Source organism: Cynara cardunculus (assembly GCF_001531365.2).
Source record: "Cynara cardunculus var. scolymus isolate 2C chromosome LG 2, CcrdV1, whole genome shotgun sequence".
NCBI classification, from domain to species: domain Eukaryota; kingdom Viridiplantae; phylum Streptophyta; class Magnoliopsida; order Asterales; family Asteraceae; genus Cynara; species Cynara cardunculus.
In genome coordinates, this window is record NC_037529.1 from 8,194,866 (window position 1) to 8,211,230 (window position 16,365).

General features: G+C 37.0%; 2 protein-coding genes across 7 annotated transcripts; one reads left to right on the plus strand and one right to left on the minus strand.

Annotated features, from left to right (window-relative positions):
• Positions 1-702: 702 nt before the first annotated feature.
• On the plus strand, positions 703-14,146 carry LOC112506877 (endoribonuclease Dicer homolog 3a). Of its 6 annotated transcripts, none has more exons than XM_025111186.1 (26): positions 703-965; positions 1,057-1,101; positions 1,205-1,388; positions 2,233-2,376; positions 2,518-2,652; positions 2,739-2,808; positions 3,522-3,586; positions 3,695-3,826; positions 3,917-4,069; positions 4,184-4,313; positions 4,471-4,576; positions 5,428-5,635; positions 6,458-6,618; positions 6,716-6,934; positions 7,212-7,477; positions 7,830-8,104; positions 9,666-10,278; positions 10,358-10,596; positions 10,710-10,919; positions 11,077-11,553; positions 11,668-11,940; positions 12,057-12,383; positions 12,476-12,689; positions 12,905-13,016; positions 13,112-13,334; positions 14,075-14,146. In XM_025111186.1, exons 1-25 carry the CDS (start codon positions 868-870, stop codon positions 13,311-13,313), a joined length of 5,058 nt encoding a protein of 1,685 aa, XP_024966954.1. In that variant the 5' UTR covers positions 703-867; the 3' UTR covers positions 13,314-13,334; positions 14,075-14,146. The 6 variants fall into 6 exon arrangements, with proteins under 6 accessions (XP_024966954.1, XP_024966953.1, XP_024966952.1 ...); XM_025111185.1 differs by lacking the exon at positions 14,075-14,146 and adding an exon at positions 13,412-13,682; XM_025111184.1 differs by lacking the exon at positions 14,075-14,146 and having other exon boundaries at positions 13,112-13,682.
• LOC112505859 lies at positions 13,756-16,035 on the minus strand. Its single transcript, XM_025109905.1, has 7 exons — positions 15,838-16,035; positions 15,602-15,733; positions 15,379-15,501; positions 15,116-15,223; positions 14,831-15,039; positions 14,338-14,491; positions 13,756-14,246 (listed from the first exon to the last, which is right to left on the minus strand). Exons 1-7 carry the CDS (start codon positions 16,033-16,035, stop codon positions 14,028-14,030), a joined length of 1,143 nt encoding a protein of 380 aa, XP_024965673.1. The 3' UTR covers positions 13,756-14,027.
• Between the last annotated feature and the right edge of the window lie 330 nt (positions 16,036-16,365).

A 16,365-nucleotide genomic window follows, 5' to 3' on the forward strand; every position in this document is an offset into this window, starting at 1 on the left:
GAAAAACACCCTTATGCCCTCGACTTTGCCTGCCCGAACTATGTATTTTGTTTTAATATGTTTACTTTTTAATAAATAAAAATATATATGAACAAGCAAATAAATAAATTCATATAATCGTCCAAAACTAAATAAATAAGATATATATTTATCTGGTTTTATAATTTAAAATATATTAAATAAATAAGTTAATACTATTATCATTTATATAAAAAATAACCTCTACTAATGTAGAAGTTATAAATTAATATAAAATAAAATATATAAAATACATCATCATCTTGTTTTGCTGTTTGAAACAAAATTTAATATTTAAACCACTATTTGATTGATATGAGATTGACTTCAAAGATCAAAAGTATAATGAGATCCTAAGTTTAAATCCAAGAAGGAATAATAATCTCCTTGTTATCTGCAAAACAGAGGTTCAAATGCAGTGACTCCAGGCTATTTGTAAAGCAGATGATTGTTCTGAGATTAGTCGGCTCGCTAGCGGGTTGGATATACAGGTTAATAAAAAAAAATTAATATTTAAGTATAATAATTAATTTATAAAAAATATCAAAATTGATTGTGAAAAAATTATACAGTACAAAAAAATTATACAAAAATCATAGAATCCACCAACTCAAAACCCTTTTTGGAACCCTGCAAAAAGCAAACGGTGAAGGTTGATTCTTCGCTCACTGAAAATATTCCAACGCAATTTTTGTGAAGAAGGACGTTGAAAACCCTTTTTGTGTTTCTAGCGATTGACGAATTGCCATAGAAGTTCTACTTTCTTATCGAATTCTTCGACAGACAGATAACTTGTGTCTTCTTCGACAACGAAAGGCGTTCTGGGTTGTTTCTCAGTTCATCGGAAACATGCAGTCCTCGGAAACTTCATCGAACCCAACAAACCCGTTGAAAAGAAGGTTTGAAACGATGATGAATGATTCTTCTAATAGCCAAGAATCCAGACAGTAAGTGTTTCAATTTTCTTAAAACTTATATTGAGAAATGTTAGTAACATTTGAAACTATGTTCTGATTAATGTTGCTTTATTTGACCAAGTTCGGAAGCCACGATCATTCCCCAACCTAACTTGACTCCCAGAGAGTAAGTTTCTTTTGAAATTTAAATTGGGTTTCTTATTTCAATGTTTGTCGTTGGTTAAATTTGTATTTTTCATTGATATTGTTTTTGTTAATGTTGAATTTAGGTATCAGTTGGATGTGTTTAAGGTGGCTATGCAGCGAAATACCATAGCACATCTTGACACCGGAGCCGGAAAAACAATGATAGCCGTCATGATCATCAAAGAAGTTGTACATTCTCTTAGAAAACAACCATCTGAAAAGAAATTGGTGATTTTCTTGGCCCCAACTCGAAATCTTGTCGAACAGGTATACTGTGATTGGATCACCAATCTGTTCATTGTTATTTATATGTATTGGGTACTTTGAACTAATCTTCTGACTCTTCAACTTTTGTTGTGGATCCTTTTGAGTTGTGGAGAAAACTTCAATAAGTTTATAAATAGCATCATCATCATAAAACATATTGATGGTATGATATCCTAAACAATTTTGATATCATCAGGTTTGACCCCTTGGTCAAAATGTCTCTCTTGTATTGAACATAGGAAGTGTTTGATTCCTTCCCTTGATTATTATGTCTTGTTTCTCCTTAAGAAGCAAAACTTGAAATCTCATGGGTGTATTCTTTATGTTTTACCCTTTCTCAGTTATATGTTGTTGAGATGCTCCTTTCACTTTCTTTTGTTTTTCCATCTTCATCTGTTCTCCTTAAAAATGGACTCACAAAAAGGGTTAAGATGGGGAAGAAGAAGGAAAAAAACTGGTCAAATAATTTTTAATTTTTTTCATTATAATTTAAATACCTAAGTTAAAAACAAATTAATGGAAACAATGGTAATTTAGATATACTCTTTTTCAGATTAAATGTAAACTTTATCATTGTTTATACTTGAAAAATAAAAAAAAATATCAAAGAAAGGGCATTTTTGTCAATTTCCATTATTCCATTCCAATTCCTTGTAAACCAAACGGACAGATTCCAATTCATTTGATAGACTACATTCCATTTCCTGCCAACCAAACACTTGGTCAAACCTGATAACATTCCATTCCAATTCCTTCCAGATTCCAATCCTTTGACAAATTCTATTACTTCAGAAATCATTCTGCGAACCAAATGCCCCCTAAGTTTTATCATTTTTTGTTGCAGCAATGTCAGGTTCTCAGGGAAAACACTGATCTCATGGTTGACTTTTACCACGGGTCTAAAGTGGGATCTGGTGAAAATCTTGATGGAAAGAAGGTTGATGAATGGGATGCTGCCGTGTGGGAACACGAGACAAACAAGAGTCATGTGAGTTCGTTTCTAAATTTTTTCACTCTCAAAGCTAATTTTTATGAAAGATTAGAAGCTCCTGTTGTTTGCTTTCATTTTTATTACAAAATTGTAAGAGTGGCATGTTCTTATCGTTTTCCCATTTCATTTCTTACCCAGGTAATGGTTATGACACCTCAAATCTTGTTGGATGCCTTGAGGAATGCATTTGTTAATTTTGAAATGATATGTTTATTGATAATTGACGAGTGTCATCGTGCTAGTGGTAATCATCCTTATGTAAGCATAATGAAGGTAATCATCTATTGCTATCACTGTGTTGCATATATGTGATTGTGATGAAAAAATATGTTGCTGAGGTATTAACTTTTTTTGTGAAGGAATTTTACCTCAAATCCATGAACAAGCCAAAGGTTTTTGGCATGACTGCATCCCCAGTTACTAAAAAAGGTTTGGGTTTTTTTTAGTTTTTTATGCTTTTCGATTAGAAGACTTTGAAAGTTGATTACAACAACGAAGATTAAGCATGCTATTTTGTCACCTCGCGGGTTGTAAATGGCTTTGCACTTTTTTAACAAGGTAGGCATAATTTAAGCAGGCTTTGTCTTCCATGATTGGCTCAACATTTGCATGCTCACTCTGCGTTGCTCAATATGATTTGAAATACACGGATTATATTTAACGATGCAGGCTGAGAACGTGAATGGCAGGCCACAGATGGGTGGTAGATCTTGTTTTTATGACTAGCTCCTTTTTAAGAAAGTTATGTTCGTGAGATGACCTAATACATTTCTAATTCCAATTTGGTACCCAAAAATGCATCAGACAGACATGATAAGTTATAGACCTCAACCTTAATGTAATGACAGTTGAAAGAGCCAAATAAAAGGCAAAGCATGAGCAAGAAGCCAGAAATTAGAAAAAATGACAAATGGGCCCGAAATCCCTTAAAGAATCACAAGATCTTTCAGATGGTAAAACGGTCAAATTCTTGAAAATCGTATCATGGTTAGACAACGGTGGAGGGGGAGGGGTTGGGAGGTTGGAGTTTCTTCAAGTATTATTCTTTAAATCTTTTTGTCTTATAATTTTGCTCACATTTTCCAAAGGTTATGCAAATGAACATATAACTCTGCATCTTTGTAATATGATTTCTGCATTAGGTGTCTCTTCGGCCAAAGACTGTGAATCACAGATAACAGCGCTTGAAAGTGTCTTGGATTCTCTGGTAGTAACATGTCATTTTACAATTTAACCCTTTATTATTGAAAGTTAATTTGGAATGTGAAATTAATGGTAACGATGTTGAGTAAAGTTCTGTTGTGAATTTTGCAAGGTTTACACGTTACGAAACAGGACAGAGCTGGAGAATGCCATCCCATCTGCCTCGCATATCTATTGTTTCTACCAGCCATTCAAGGTTTCCCATTCAGAACTAAAAGCCGAACTGGAATTCTCAAGATTGAAGGTGAATATTTAAAAAATCCCAACATTCTTTTACAATAAACAAAATGAGCCCTGAGAATCAAATCATCTTTTTCTGTGTCTTTTCCCACAGTTTGAAGCACAACTGATGAAGATGCAAGTGTCACTGCAAAGTAGTTGCAAAGATACCGACGAAAAGCATGAGCTTCTGCGAAAGAGGTTATCTAATGATCACGCTAAGATTATTTATTGCATTGATGAACTGGGCCTTTTGTGTGCTTATGAGGTATGTTTTAATGCAATTTAAAGAGTAAATTCTAGGAACCAATAGCATTTGTATATGCATTTCTTTGGGCTTGAGTTGGTTTTCTTATATCAGATATGATTTATTGTTTTCTAGGCTGTTAAAATTTGTATAGCGAAAGCCCCAAAAGCCGTTAAAGAACATTATTCCTTTCAGCAAAGCCAATCAAAGTGTTTTTCTTTTCTAGAGGAAGCATTATCTATTATTGGGAAATCTTTGCCAAATGGTATGTTATCTGGTACCTTCTATTTATTTTATAATCTTTTTCCTTTTTGTGTTTGTTTATTCATTAACTAGCATCCTTCATAGTAAATAGTATTGTGAATTTGTGGAATGAGTAGTTTCTGAGTTATTTTAATTTAAATTTCGTGTTATTTTCTCAGGCCATGAAAATATTTTAGATGCTGGATGTGATTATGAAAATATGGTAACAGCTGGCCATATCTCACCGAAGCTATATCAACTCTTTCAACTTTTCCGGTCATTTGGGTAACATATATTTCCTCATTCATCAAACATACAAATATATTACGTGTAATTATACTAGTAACTAGAGGGGTTAATTTTTGTCTAAATTCTTCACGAAGGGTCAAATTGGGTAAACATTTTCATTTCTTGGGTTTATTTGAAACAAATTTAAATTTATTATGGGTTGTGTAAATGATTATCGTGTTTCTATTCTGTAATACAAAATTTCCCTTGGTTAAATTCATACACATTGATGAAAATCATGGCTCACATTATGGCTAAATTGACATTTTGTGGTGTAAAGTGAAGTCTACCTTGTGAGCACAATATTTACAAACATAATCTCAAATGGGTAACTGTTGGGATTTGGGAAACATAGTAACTAATCATGCATTTGTGTGTTGTTTGGGTATAACTTTTAGTGAATGATACACTGATTTTTATACATCAAAAACAAAATATTCTTTCTGTTAGTTGATATTCTTGGAAAATATGGTATTTTATTTTTTATCTATCATTCTTCTAAAATCGAGTTTATTTTATTAAAATGTAAACTTATTTATCATCCAATAATGTGTGATATAACTATGTTATAACCACGATATCGTAGTTTATTACAACTATTTATAAGTTATCTTGATAAGTGGAAACAATAATGTTGGATATATAGATGTACAGAAAGAAAATTCAGTCTATCATGTGAACTTCGATTAAAAGGATCATAATGAGTAATTAAAGGGTCCAAAGCCTGAAGGATTTATCAACTTTTGGATCTGGGTGAACGCTCATTTAACTTGGGATGGAAGGGGAACATACATACTTCTTTTGATAAGTTGAAAATTGAGATTTAACGCTTCTAACAACTATTCTAGTGTTTCCACTTTCAGGGAAGCTACAAAAGTATTGTGCCTCATTTTTGTAGAGAGAATTATAACAGCTAAAGTTATTGACATAATTGTGAAGAGAGTTGGAGACTTGTCTCATTTGGAAGTTTCATATTTGACTGGTAGTAAAACTTCGGTCGATGCAATGTCAGCAAAACTGCAAAAAGAGACTCTTGAATCTTTTCGGTCTGGGAAGGTATATTTATCCTGTTTGAAATCCCAATTCAATTCTATCCAGTGTTGCTTTAATTTTTGATGCATTAATCAGATTTTGTTTGAAATCCAAGTCCTTGATGGCAATACATCAATATTTAAGTCTTCTGTTCGACCTTAATAGTCAGAATGTTGCATTACATTTTGTTCCATGTTGTTTCTCGGTTGAGGGAGGGGAGGGACCAGTTGGGTGTATATACAAATGTTTGTATATGTCTTTACATATTTGAAACCTCACATGTTGAGACATCTCTCATGATGAATATGCTTGTGGAAGAGAATTTTCCATACACATGTAATGGTCCATAGTCCAGCACCAACGCACCAGATCTCATCAAAACTCCGTTGTTAAGCGTGTTTGAGCGAGAGTGGTACTAGATTGGTTAACCCCCGTGAAGTCCTGGTGTTGCATCCCTTTAGTGGGTGGGATATATATAACTTGTTTGGTTTGGTGTGTTAGGGTCTGAGGATGGCCCTACAAGGAGCTTCTATCTTGGAGGCTTATTTAATAACCAATGTGCATATATGCATATATATATATATATATATATATATATATGCATATATATATATATATATGCATATATATATATATATATTATAGACTCACAAGTCACATGGGCACATCCAAGAGCATGGCAAAATCATAAAAGTGAATAGGTGTCATGCTTTAAGCTGGATACATCTTTACATGTGCATCCCTCTTGATGTCATTTTTGAATGTGGTCATAAACTTCCTTTGTTCTTTTTCCCTTCTCTTCGAGTCTCAAGTGATCAAGAGTAAATGAATGTGATTCTCTATTAGGTGAATCTACTATTTGCTACGGATGTTGTTGAGGAGGGGATTCATGTGCCGAATTGTTCAACAGTGATCCGTTTCGATATCCCTAAAACGGTTCGTAGCAATGTCCAATCACGAGGACGGGCTCGTCAAAGTGGCTCCCAGTTCATCCTAATGCTCGAGAGGTAATCAAATGCATTCTTCTCATAAACAAACCTTGAACATAGGAAACTGTTATCGACAAGTAAGTTCTTTTATATACTTATAAGATGTATCCAACAGGGGAAATGCAAAGCAAAGAGAACATGTTTGTGACATCATTCGGAGTGAGTATTCCATGATGGACAGTGCTAAAACGCGAGACCCTAACACATGCACCGTAAAACCTTATAACTTCAAAGAAATGGAAACGTACAGTGTCGAGGCAACGGGAGCTTCTGTCACGGCCAATTCTAGTGTCAGTCTCATTCATCGATATTGTGCAAAACTCCCAGGCGACAAGTATGATTCTTTTTCTATTTAAGTTTGTCCCAAAAGTAAATGCCACATTTAAATTCTACCCTTAATTATGAGATGGGGAAATTTATTACTCCCTCTATTATTATGGGTAAAATTGGCATTTTGTTAATTAAAAAGTGTAATATTTACAAATTTCCAAAACTGTGTGCCTTTTTCTTAAAGCGGACATTTATTTTTGGGACGCAGGGGGTATTACCTTTGTCCTTAGATATTTCGCACTTTGCTTTTCAAATTCTAAAATATCTTATTTGCTCCATAGGTACTACGCTCCGAAACCAAAATTCCAATTCTTACTGGTGGAAGGTTCACACCAGTGCAACCTGACTTTACCGCCGAACGCTGCTTTGCAAACAATAACTGGTCCTCTGTGTAAGACTTCAAATCTTTCAAAACAGCTTGTTTGCTTGGAGGCCTGCAAAAGGTTGCACCAAATGGGAGCGCTCACCGACCATCTAGTCCTTCACAATGAAGATCCTTCAGCGAACAAATCTACTAAAAGTATGAAAGAACCATCTTCTGGTGCAGGTAATCCAAGCAGATATAGAACATCATACGACTGAAATAGAAATTATACTGTCGTTGCTTACGCATATCTAGTTTATCTCTCTTTCTAGGTTTATTGCTATTGTTTACTATTATCTGGCTTTTCAATTTTTAGCATATTTGTTTTTCTCCCTTTCACACACTTTTCACTATCTGGGAGTCGCATGGAAACGACCACTCTACTCTTTAGGGCTAGGTTTGCGTACATCCCCCCCCCCCCCCCCCCCCCCCCCCCCCTGAGTGGGATATACTGGGCTCATGTAGTTTGATTTATAAATGAAATAGGAAGCTTTTTTTCTCCATGAAACTCTTTGATGTTGTTTTGTTATCATAGGGACTACAAAGAGGAAGGAGTTACATGGGACCACCCCCATTCGTGCTTTGTCGGGTACTTGGGGCGACAAACACGATGACAGTGCTGATTTTTATGCTTATAAAATCAGTTTCACATGTAGCATTGTCAATGTGAAGTATTCAAGTTTCGTTCTTTTGACCGGATCGAAGCTCGATGATGATGTGGGAAATATCGAGATGGAGTTGTACTTGGTCTCGAAGTCTGTAAAATGCAAGGTTTCTTCATCTGTGGAATTGCATCTCGATGCAGAACAGGTTTTAGTAAATCTTTGTGCAGTATCTTGTGTTTAACACTAACTTCAAATTGTTACTACTTTCATCCCATAATAATTGTAGGAGTAAATTACAATTTTCGTTTGTGGACTATTCCTTAGTCTGCTCTCTGCAGGTCTACTGTATTTACTTTTTCTTTGCGTTGACAGTTCAAAAATCGTTTTTCTAGCGATTTGGTCCCTGAATCGTTAATATTAGTCACATGTGCATCTCATGTGGTATAAAAAGGATATTTTTGTCTTCTTTTACCAATTTTTCAATCTCTCACCCAAAATAAAACATTAATCTGATAAAATAAAGCCTTAAAAAATTGCACATTTTATGCACAAGACGAGACTTAACAGCAAACAACTGATGTTGTATAATTTCAGGGACTAAATCATTAAAAATTGTCTATTGTGGATACCAATGCAAAACAAAGAAGTGGCTATGCCTGCAGATAAAGGAATAGACTATAGACGAAATTTACAATTTGCTCTAATTGTAATGTTATACAATCAAAGATAATTAGTAAAGTTGGTCGGCTGCTAAATTTATTCCTAAATGTCATCACTCTTAAAGGAGTAACTGTATCAGAAATAATATCTTTAGTAGCTTTCCAAGAATTCAAATTAAAGACAAGTATATGTATGGTGGATCATAAGCTACTTTTATAGCGGTTATTATAGGTTTAATTAGGTTATCATTAATATGGGAAATCACTAATAGGAGAGATTGTTGTTGTTATCATGGCAGGGAAGAAATGACGATTCCTTTTAATGGGATTGTGGATCCCAAAATGTGAAGATATGTGGATTTTAGGATCCAGCAATTCTAAAAGATTGTATATACGAGCCTGTGTGCATGTCTCTTCATATGTATGTATGTATGTATATCTAATTCTGAAAACTGACAGAAGAACAAGATTATCTCATAATTCATGAATGAAATATGAACCGAAAAAAAACATTAGTTCAAGTCTTATTGTGTTTTTTGCTTCTACTTACTGCAGCCCATATTGGTGTAAAAACTCCAAGGAAAAATTCGCTACATTGCCTTGCTTCCTTTTTTTTAGGCATAAGATGTAAGTTTTAAGGGCTGTTTGGTTGGTTGTTCATCAAGCCCGGTATGTATAAAGTTGTCTGTGTGGATTAATTTGTCCATATAGATTAGGAAGGTTTTTGTTTGAGAGGTTTTTTCATAGATGAAAGAAGCGTGTTTTTTTAGTTGCAAGAGGCAGGTTTGGAAAAACTTGGCTTTCTGCATAAAGCTCCCCCCTATAAGCTTACTAAATAAGCCATTTTTTATATCATTAAGCCACTACCAAACGAATAAGCTGCGAGTCCCATTAAGCTCATTAAGCTGCTAACAAGCAGGCCCTTACTCTAGATTTTTTATCTTAACTTTTAGTTTGTGAAGAAAAGGCCAAATTGCCCCGCACCAATCCCATATCGCGTGTATTTGTGTCTATGTTGCTCCAGTTGTTAACAAATTTGTTTATGTAACTATTGACCTCTTATCTTTTCTTACTTTTCATGCCATCTTTTTTGGTTTCTTTTGTTAGGTAGCAAAAGCAAAGTGCTTCCAAGCGTTATTCTTCAATGGGATATTTGGGAAATTGTATATCGGCACAAAACAATCAGGATTGGCAAGAGAATTCTTGCTTCAAACTGACCAAACACTCTGGAACCCATCATACATTTACTTGCTCTTGCCTCTGGAGTTGTTAGAACCCTTGACGATCAATTGGAAGGAGGTTGACTCTTGTGCATCTGTGGTTGACTTTGTGAAGACAAATTCCCAGTTCAGGGCCAAGCAGCAGTCCCGTGATGGCGGAATTACAACACTAGAGAACATAGATTCAGTTATGACCGATTTTGATAGCATCGATATGGTTCACTTCGCAAACGAATCTATTCATAAAGATGAGGTCAAAAATGTCGTAGTTTTGGCCATTCACTCTGGGAAGATCTATTCTGTTCTTGAGCTTCTTCAAGATGCAACTGCTGAAAGTCCTTTTGATGGAGATACTGGCTCGAATCCTCCAAGATTTTCATCGTTCAGCAACTATTACGAGAAGAAATATGGAATTGTTCTAGCCTACCCAAAACAACGATTGTTGCTGCTAAAACAAAGCCATAGGGCACATAATCTTCTTGTGGACTTCAATGGTGAAGGTTCGTTGAAGCTTATGATGTTTTTGGTTATAACAAATTATAATTCTCTTGACTGACGGTTTTTTTCTTGATCTTGAAGGCATTTTACATGGAAAGAAAATACGGGCCGAGAGCTGTAAGGTGAATACTGACAGGCTGAGAAATCATGTCCGTATACCACCAGAACTTCTAGTCGTCGTCAATGCAAGGCTGGATGTTGTGAAATCGTTCTATTTGCTGCCATCATTAATGCACCGACTCGAGTCATTAATGTTGGCTAGCCAGCTTCGTAAAGAGGTTACTGGCCATTCTACTGACTTTCGCATCTCAAGCTCATTGGTCAGTGCTTTAGTTTTATTAATGTTCTTTGAGTGGGTTAACTAACATCAGCAGTCCTGATTTTCTGGGGACCGTTGCCATCCCATTAATATTGTGATTCTTGTTTCATTTAGATTTTGGAAGCCATCACCACTCTCAGATGCAACGAGAGTTTCTCTATGGAACGATTGGAGTTGCTCGGTGATTCAGTGCTAAAATATGCAGTGAGCTGTGATCTCTATCTTAAACACTCGACAAAACATGAAGGGCAGCTTTCTTCTCAGCGGTCATGGCAAGTTTGTAACTCGACCTTGTACGAGTTGGGAATCAACCGTCAATTACAGGTATGCTGTAAAGGTTGTCTTATATGCATTATGACTGTATATTTCATAGATTTGGTACACATGTATCACTTTAATACGACCCATATAGCTGAATTGCTTTATTTTTAAATCTTTGACCCTAGACGAATATCTGAAAGAATTTTGTGGAATGTTACAGGGTTACATAAGAGATAGTGCATTTGATCCTACTAGGTGGACTGCGCCAGGCCAGCTTCCATTACGGCTTCAATCTTGTAAACATGGTGTTGATACGATAGAAGTGCCTATCCACAGCAAATACCATTCCAAAGATGCACAAAATTTGATCGGGAAGTGTTGTGATATGGGCCACCGATGGATGGGCTCAAAGACGATCTCCGACTGTGTTGAGGCTCTAATTGGAGCTTATTATGTTGCCGGTGGGTTGACCGGTGCTATTTGCTGTATGAAATGGCTCAGTGTAAGTTGCGAGCTTGATGAATCACGCATCGATGAAGCCGTTCGAATTGCTTCACTCCACAAGTTCGCTCCAAAACTGAACGTCATCAAGAATTTAGAGTCGAAGCTTGGGTATGAATTTCGGGTTAAGGGTTTGTTGTTGGAAGCTATCACACATGCATCTGATCAAGAGCAAGGAGTTGGATACTGTTATCAGGTAATTGCTCACTCGATAAAATTTAGATTTTTTTGCTTGCGTACGAAGGGAATAAATGTATTCCATGGTTATATTGACTTTATTTTTCCTATTTTTGTACATGCTTTTTTATAGAGGTTAGAGTTTCTTGGTGACTCGGTATTGGACCTACTTATTACTTGGTATCTTTACGAGAAGCACAAGGATATTGATCCTGGAGAATTGACGGACTTACGGTCAGCCTCTGTTAATAACGAAAATTTTGCTTATGCTGCTGTGAGACGGAATCTTCATCCCCACCTCCAGTATCGCTCTGGTTATCTCCAAAGTCAGATTGCTGAGTATGAGAAGTTTGTAGCTACCTCTTCCACCGATACGAACTCCCTCCAAACCAAGAAAAGCCCGAAGGTGCATGATGCTTTTATCATGTATTTCTTACATAAACACGCACAGATGAATTCAAGAATTATATTATGTTTTTTTAACGCATTTTTGATTTGTCTATTTCATTGACGCATATATAGGCACTGGGCGACCTAGTTGAGAGTATCGCAGGTGCCATATTGCTTGATACTAAACTCAATCTTGATGAAGTTTGGAGAATCTTTGAGCCATTACTATCTCCAATAGTAACACCCGATAAACTTGAGCTTCCTCCTTTACGTGAATTGATGGAATTATGCGACTCGATGGGTTATTTCACCAAAGACACATGTAGAATCAACGGTGATACTGTAATAGCTGAGCTACGATTGCAACTCAAAGATGCCTTATTGACTGGTGAGGGCAGCGGTGCAACCAGGAAAATTGCAAGGGGTCAAGCCGCTCTTCAGTTGTTAAAAGAGCTCGAGGTTCAAATTCCTTTCTATTACTTACTTGGCATTGCTCATTAATTATATGATTAATGTTGTCTTTGACATGTTAATGTCTTTTTGTTCAATAGAAAAGAGGAATTTCGAGGAAGAACCAAGGTCAAGAAAATAGAGATGGGGAAGTAGATGATAAAAACAATGAAAAAGGTGACACGACCCCGTCGAAGCCGGATCTTGTCAGGAATATGAAGATAATGCTCTTAGATCCTCCGCCACCTGTAGATGCCTCCCTTGCTAATGAATGTGCAATGGAGGAACAATCCAATTCTAAGGTTGAAATCCCAGGTAATCATCATTTAAGTTTGTTCATTTATTAGGACAAAACAACAAACAGTCACGCATAACCAAACCAAACGAAACTAACCCGTATACCCACTTGAAAGTAGGGTCTAGGTGGGGCCCGATAGAGCCGTTCTTTTTGTTTATTCCCCTTATTTCTGCAAAAGTATGATAAAATGACCAATTTGGTGACTATTTGAACAACCTTATTTCAATGGCAGTCCTAAAGTCGATCAATATGAACAAGGGAGGACCAAGAACCGCTCTTTATGAGCTGTGCAAAAAAATGCAATGGCCGATCCCTACTTTAACGCCTTCAGAGCAGAAATCAAGGTTAGTAAACATTTGCTTCAAATTATTTGCAGAAGCCAGTTTTCTTATTGTTTTATTCGAGTTGTGGCTTTAAAAACGAAGCATGATTTTTGCAGATCTCTGATTGAAATTGGCGAAGGGGTCGAGAAAAGAACAGCGTTTAATAGCTTTGAGTCTCATATAAGCTTGACGATTCCTGATTATGGAGTTATTGAACTCACCGGAGATCCACGAGCAGATAAGAAGAGTTCATTCGACTCGGCTGCTCTACTCATGCTCTATGAGCTCCAGCGACTCCAAAAGCTCAAGATCGGCTAGAAAGTCAACAGATTCCATATGGTAAGTCAAACTAAATCTAAAATTGGGAAACTTATATTATTTTGTCTACAAATATTATGGGCAATGGCTTATTACAGAACTGCAGCTGTTCTTGCAATTTTGATGAACCTAAGAGACCTTTTTCCCCTTAAAAATGAAGAATATATAGGCCTAAACCTGTAGAACAGATCTCGGCCATGTGAGGTCGTACCTTTGAGACTTTTGTTGATTGCTAGCCCTATTTTCGGAGGTAAAATTTCCAACCTCGAGCATTATGCAAGTTTCGTTTTCAGTTTGGCATGTTTGCTCTCAGTTTGTGGGAATTACCTTGTTTATGGTCGTAAGATTGCTAAATTTGAAGCGGTTGGTTTTTTAGCGTCGTTTGTACATTTTGTTCGTCATATAATATGCATAACTAGAACCAAACCACAGGATCCCGATATATCCCACCTTAAGGTGGGTCGGGGACGACAGGATGTACTTGGACCTGAATAGAACCTTTATTTCTTAATGTTTATACATGTGAGTTAAATTGGAAAGGAAAAATGCATCAAAATGCAATAAGAATCGAGGAAAAATTCCTTATATTTTGATGCATTTTGTCTGATTTGAAAAAGAACGAAAGGATGTGATGGATCTGACAAGCCTGGTAGGCTGGTACAAGCTACATTTGTGTTGCCCGTGGTCTAGACTCCTTGTCAACGGGTTTGCTGATTATGCTCGTGTCAACAACTCGTACACGTTATTATTGTTGTCTCCAGGTACACGCTTGAGCATTTCAAAGCTTTTGCGACTCCCTAAGAGTTCGATGCGTTTGAGTTCCACAAAACCGCACTTTGCAGCTTCGCTGCTCGAGTACAATGACCTTAGCCGGTCAGCATGCCTTGAGTCAGTGTGGATCGCTAATTCTATCTCAGACATTGATAGGTTCTCCTAAAAATACCGTAAACAACAAATGATGCATGTTATTTGCGTCTCGAGTGTTGGTGAAATGATTGATCTATGATCGAGATTGTTTGGTTACCTGATAAAATGTGTAGATGTGATCTAACAACTGTGAACGTGTGAACCCCGCATCGTTGAAAAACGTCCTTGAACAAGGTCCCATCTCGAGAAACCGGTCCACCGGAAATAGTATCGTAATGAAATGGTTTCCGAAAACTAGCTCACTCTTTTCCCTACACGAAACAAAGACACGGGTAAGACGAGTTGAGACTACACATGCACAAGTCCCGTGTTCCAAGCCCGTTCTTAACCGGCTATTAAAAGTCTGGGCTTTGGATGTGAAAATGGATTTTTAGGCCGCTTTTTTAGACCTTTTTCGGGCTAGACTTTAACCGGGCCTTGTAAAAATACTTTGCCTTACTGGCTCTTTTGGTATAGTTTGGGCTTGGGCTTTTTTGTGCATCTCTAGTCGAGGCTAGACTAACGGAGTAGGCTTGGGGTAAACTTGGACTCAGAAACGCCCCTACGCATGTCGACACAAAGTGAAAGAAGATACGATTGTTAGAAGTGACCTTTCGGAGAGTGGGCGCAAGAAATTAACGAAACAAGCTTCGGGTTCCTTTGTACTTTCATTTGCATTGACAAATTCAGACGTCTTAGAATCATCGAAACTGAATGAGTCCATACAGATAGATGCGGTTGTTGATGGCTCGGACATACTCCAATTGATCGAATCAAGAAGGACGTTTCGAGCCAATGGTTTTGTCGGTGTTTGATACGCCTGTAATCACAATGTGAACTCAAGTTTCGCGATGATAACACAAAGCGAAAAGTTAAGATACTGTTGAGGCTTTTACCTGCACACGACGATTCCTGACCCCTTTTTTTGCAAGGATCACGATGGCTTGCTTCTCTTTGAGGCTCGATTCAGGTTCATCTCGACAACCATCGACCCTCTCGCCATCCTACAACACGTCAAGAGCGAAAAATATTTCAGATTCATCAACTAAGAACTTGAAATAGGGTCATTTACATAATTTCATGTACTAGACTACGCTTTCGAGTGCCGGTGTTGCTCGACGGAGTGAACTCGATCTTGTATGAAGGTCTTGGAACATACCTTTAGATCGATGCCACCTGGGACGCCCCCGAGCATCATTCCTACATGGCGTGCCAAGTCAGCGGACAAATGGACGAGCCTCTGTGACCGTAACTCCTTTGTGGTCTTCAGAACCCATAGGGGCTGAGGCACATCATTTACGATCAGTAAAAACACACCGATGATAAATAACTGTCATAAGATTTTCAACAACAATCATAGGTAAAAATACAGTAAAACTTACTGTAACAAGATTATTGGAGTGACCAAGATATTTTCGAACCGAAGAACCTTCACACACAACATGAGTTGCATTGTGACCGATCAACCACTGGTTCGCTAGCAAAGCACCTTCTTCACGAGCAACCTCGACAACCTAACGAAATGCACAATCGAGCAGCCGTTACATAACCTAAAAGCTCTACAACGTACTTATAACAATGACATCATGCACAAACTGAATAAGATCGTATACGATACCTTGTTCTGCAGCTCAGCAGAAATGTCGGGATCGATGTAAACAGTTTGACCCGAATAATTAAAACCTCTTCTTTTTTGGTCTTCTGATGAATGTAATCTTGATCTTTGGATGAAGTTGGATTGTTTGGCATTTTCAAGCATAGCGACGGGACGACAAGAATTCCCGAAACTGATCCTGTTTAGATCATTGTTCGCCATATGGTTTTCTCCGAAACTCTTGACAACGTATAGCGATTCGTTTAATCTCACTGAACACAAGAAAAAGAACGATCGATTTTAATTCAAATAACAGAACGCAGCCCGTGCTGCCCCAGAAATGAACCGTTCCGAGCTTGGGACATGTTAAGCTTTGAATCTTATGCTTGCTTACTTGTAGAGAAATATAAATGGTTGTGTTAGAAAAAATATTATGTTGGAGTTCCATGTCGGCTAGACTTGGACCCTTTTTTCTCAATATATGTTGGAACTTCTCTTCTCTCCTCAAGAGCTCTTTTGGAGAGTAATCTAATGGGGTTCCACATATTCTTT

Bases quoted from the DNA above. Each gene is read 5' to 3' on its own strand.
- LOC112506877 (XM_025111186.1), top strand. From the start codon at position 868: ATGCAGTCCTCGGAAACTTCATCGAACCCAACAAACCCGTTGAAAAGA. The intron at 2,377-2,517 runs GTGAGTTCGTTT...TTTCTTACCCAG, and splicing joins ACGAGACAAACAAGAGTCAT to GTAATGGTTATGACACCTCA. The intron at 12,690-12,904 runs GTAATCATCATT...TTTCAATGGCAG, and splicing joins TTCTAAGGTTGAAATCCCAG to TCCTAAAGTCGATCAATATG.
- LOC112505859 (XM_025109905.1), bottom strand. From the start codon at position 16,035: ATGGCGAACAATGATCTAAACAGGATCAGTTTCGGGAATTCTTGTCGT. The intron at 15,502-15,601 runs GTAAGTTTTACT...GATGTGCCTCAG, and splicing joins ACTCCAATAATCTTGTTACA to CCCCTATGGGTTCTGAAGAC. The intron at 14,492-14,830 runs GTCACTTCTAAC...TGTTTCGTGTAG, and splicing joins TTGCGCCCACTCTCCGAAAG to GGAAAAGAGTGAGCTAGTTT.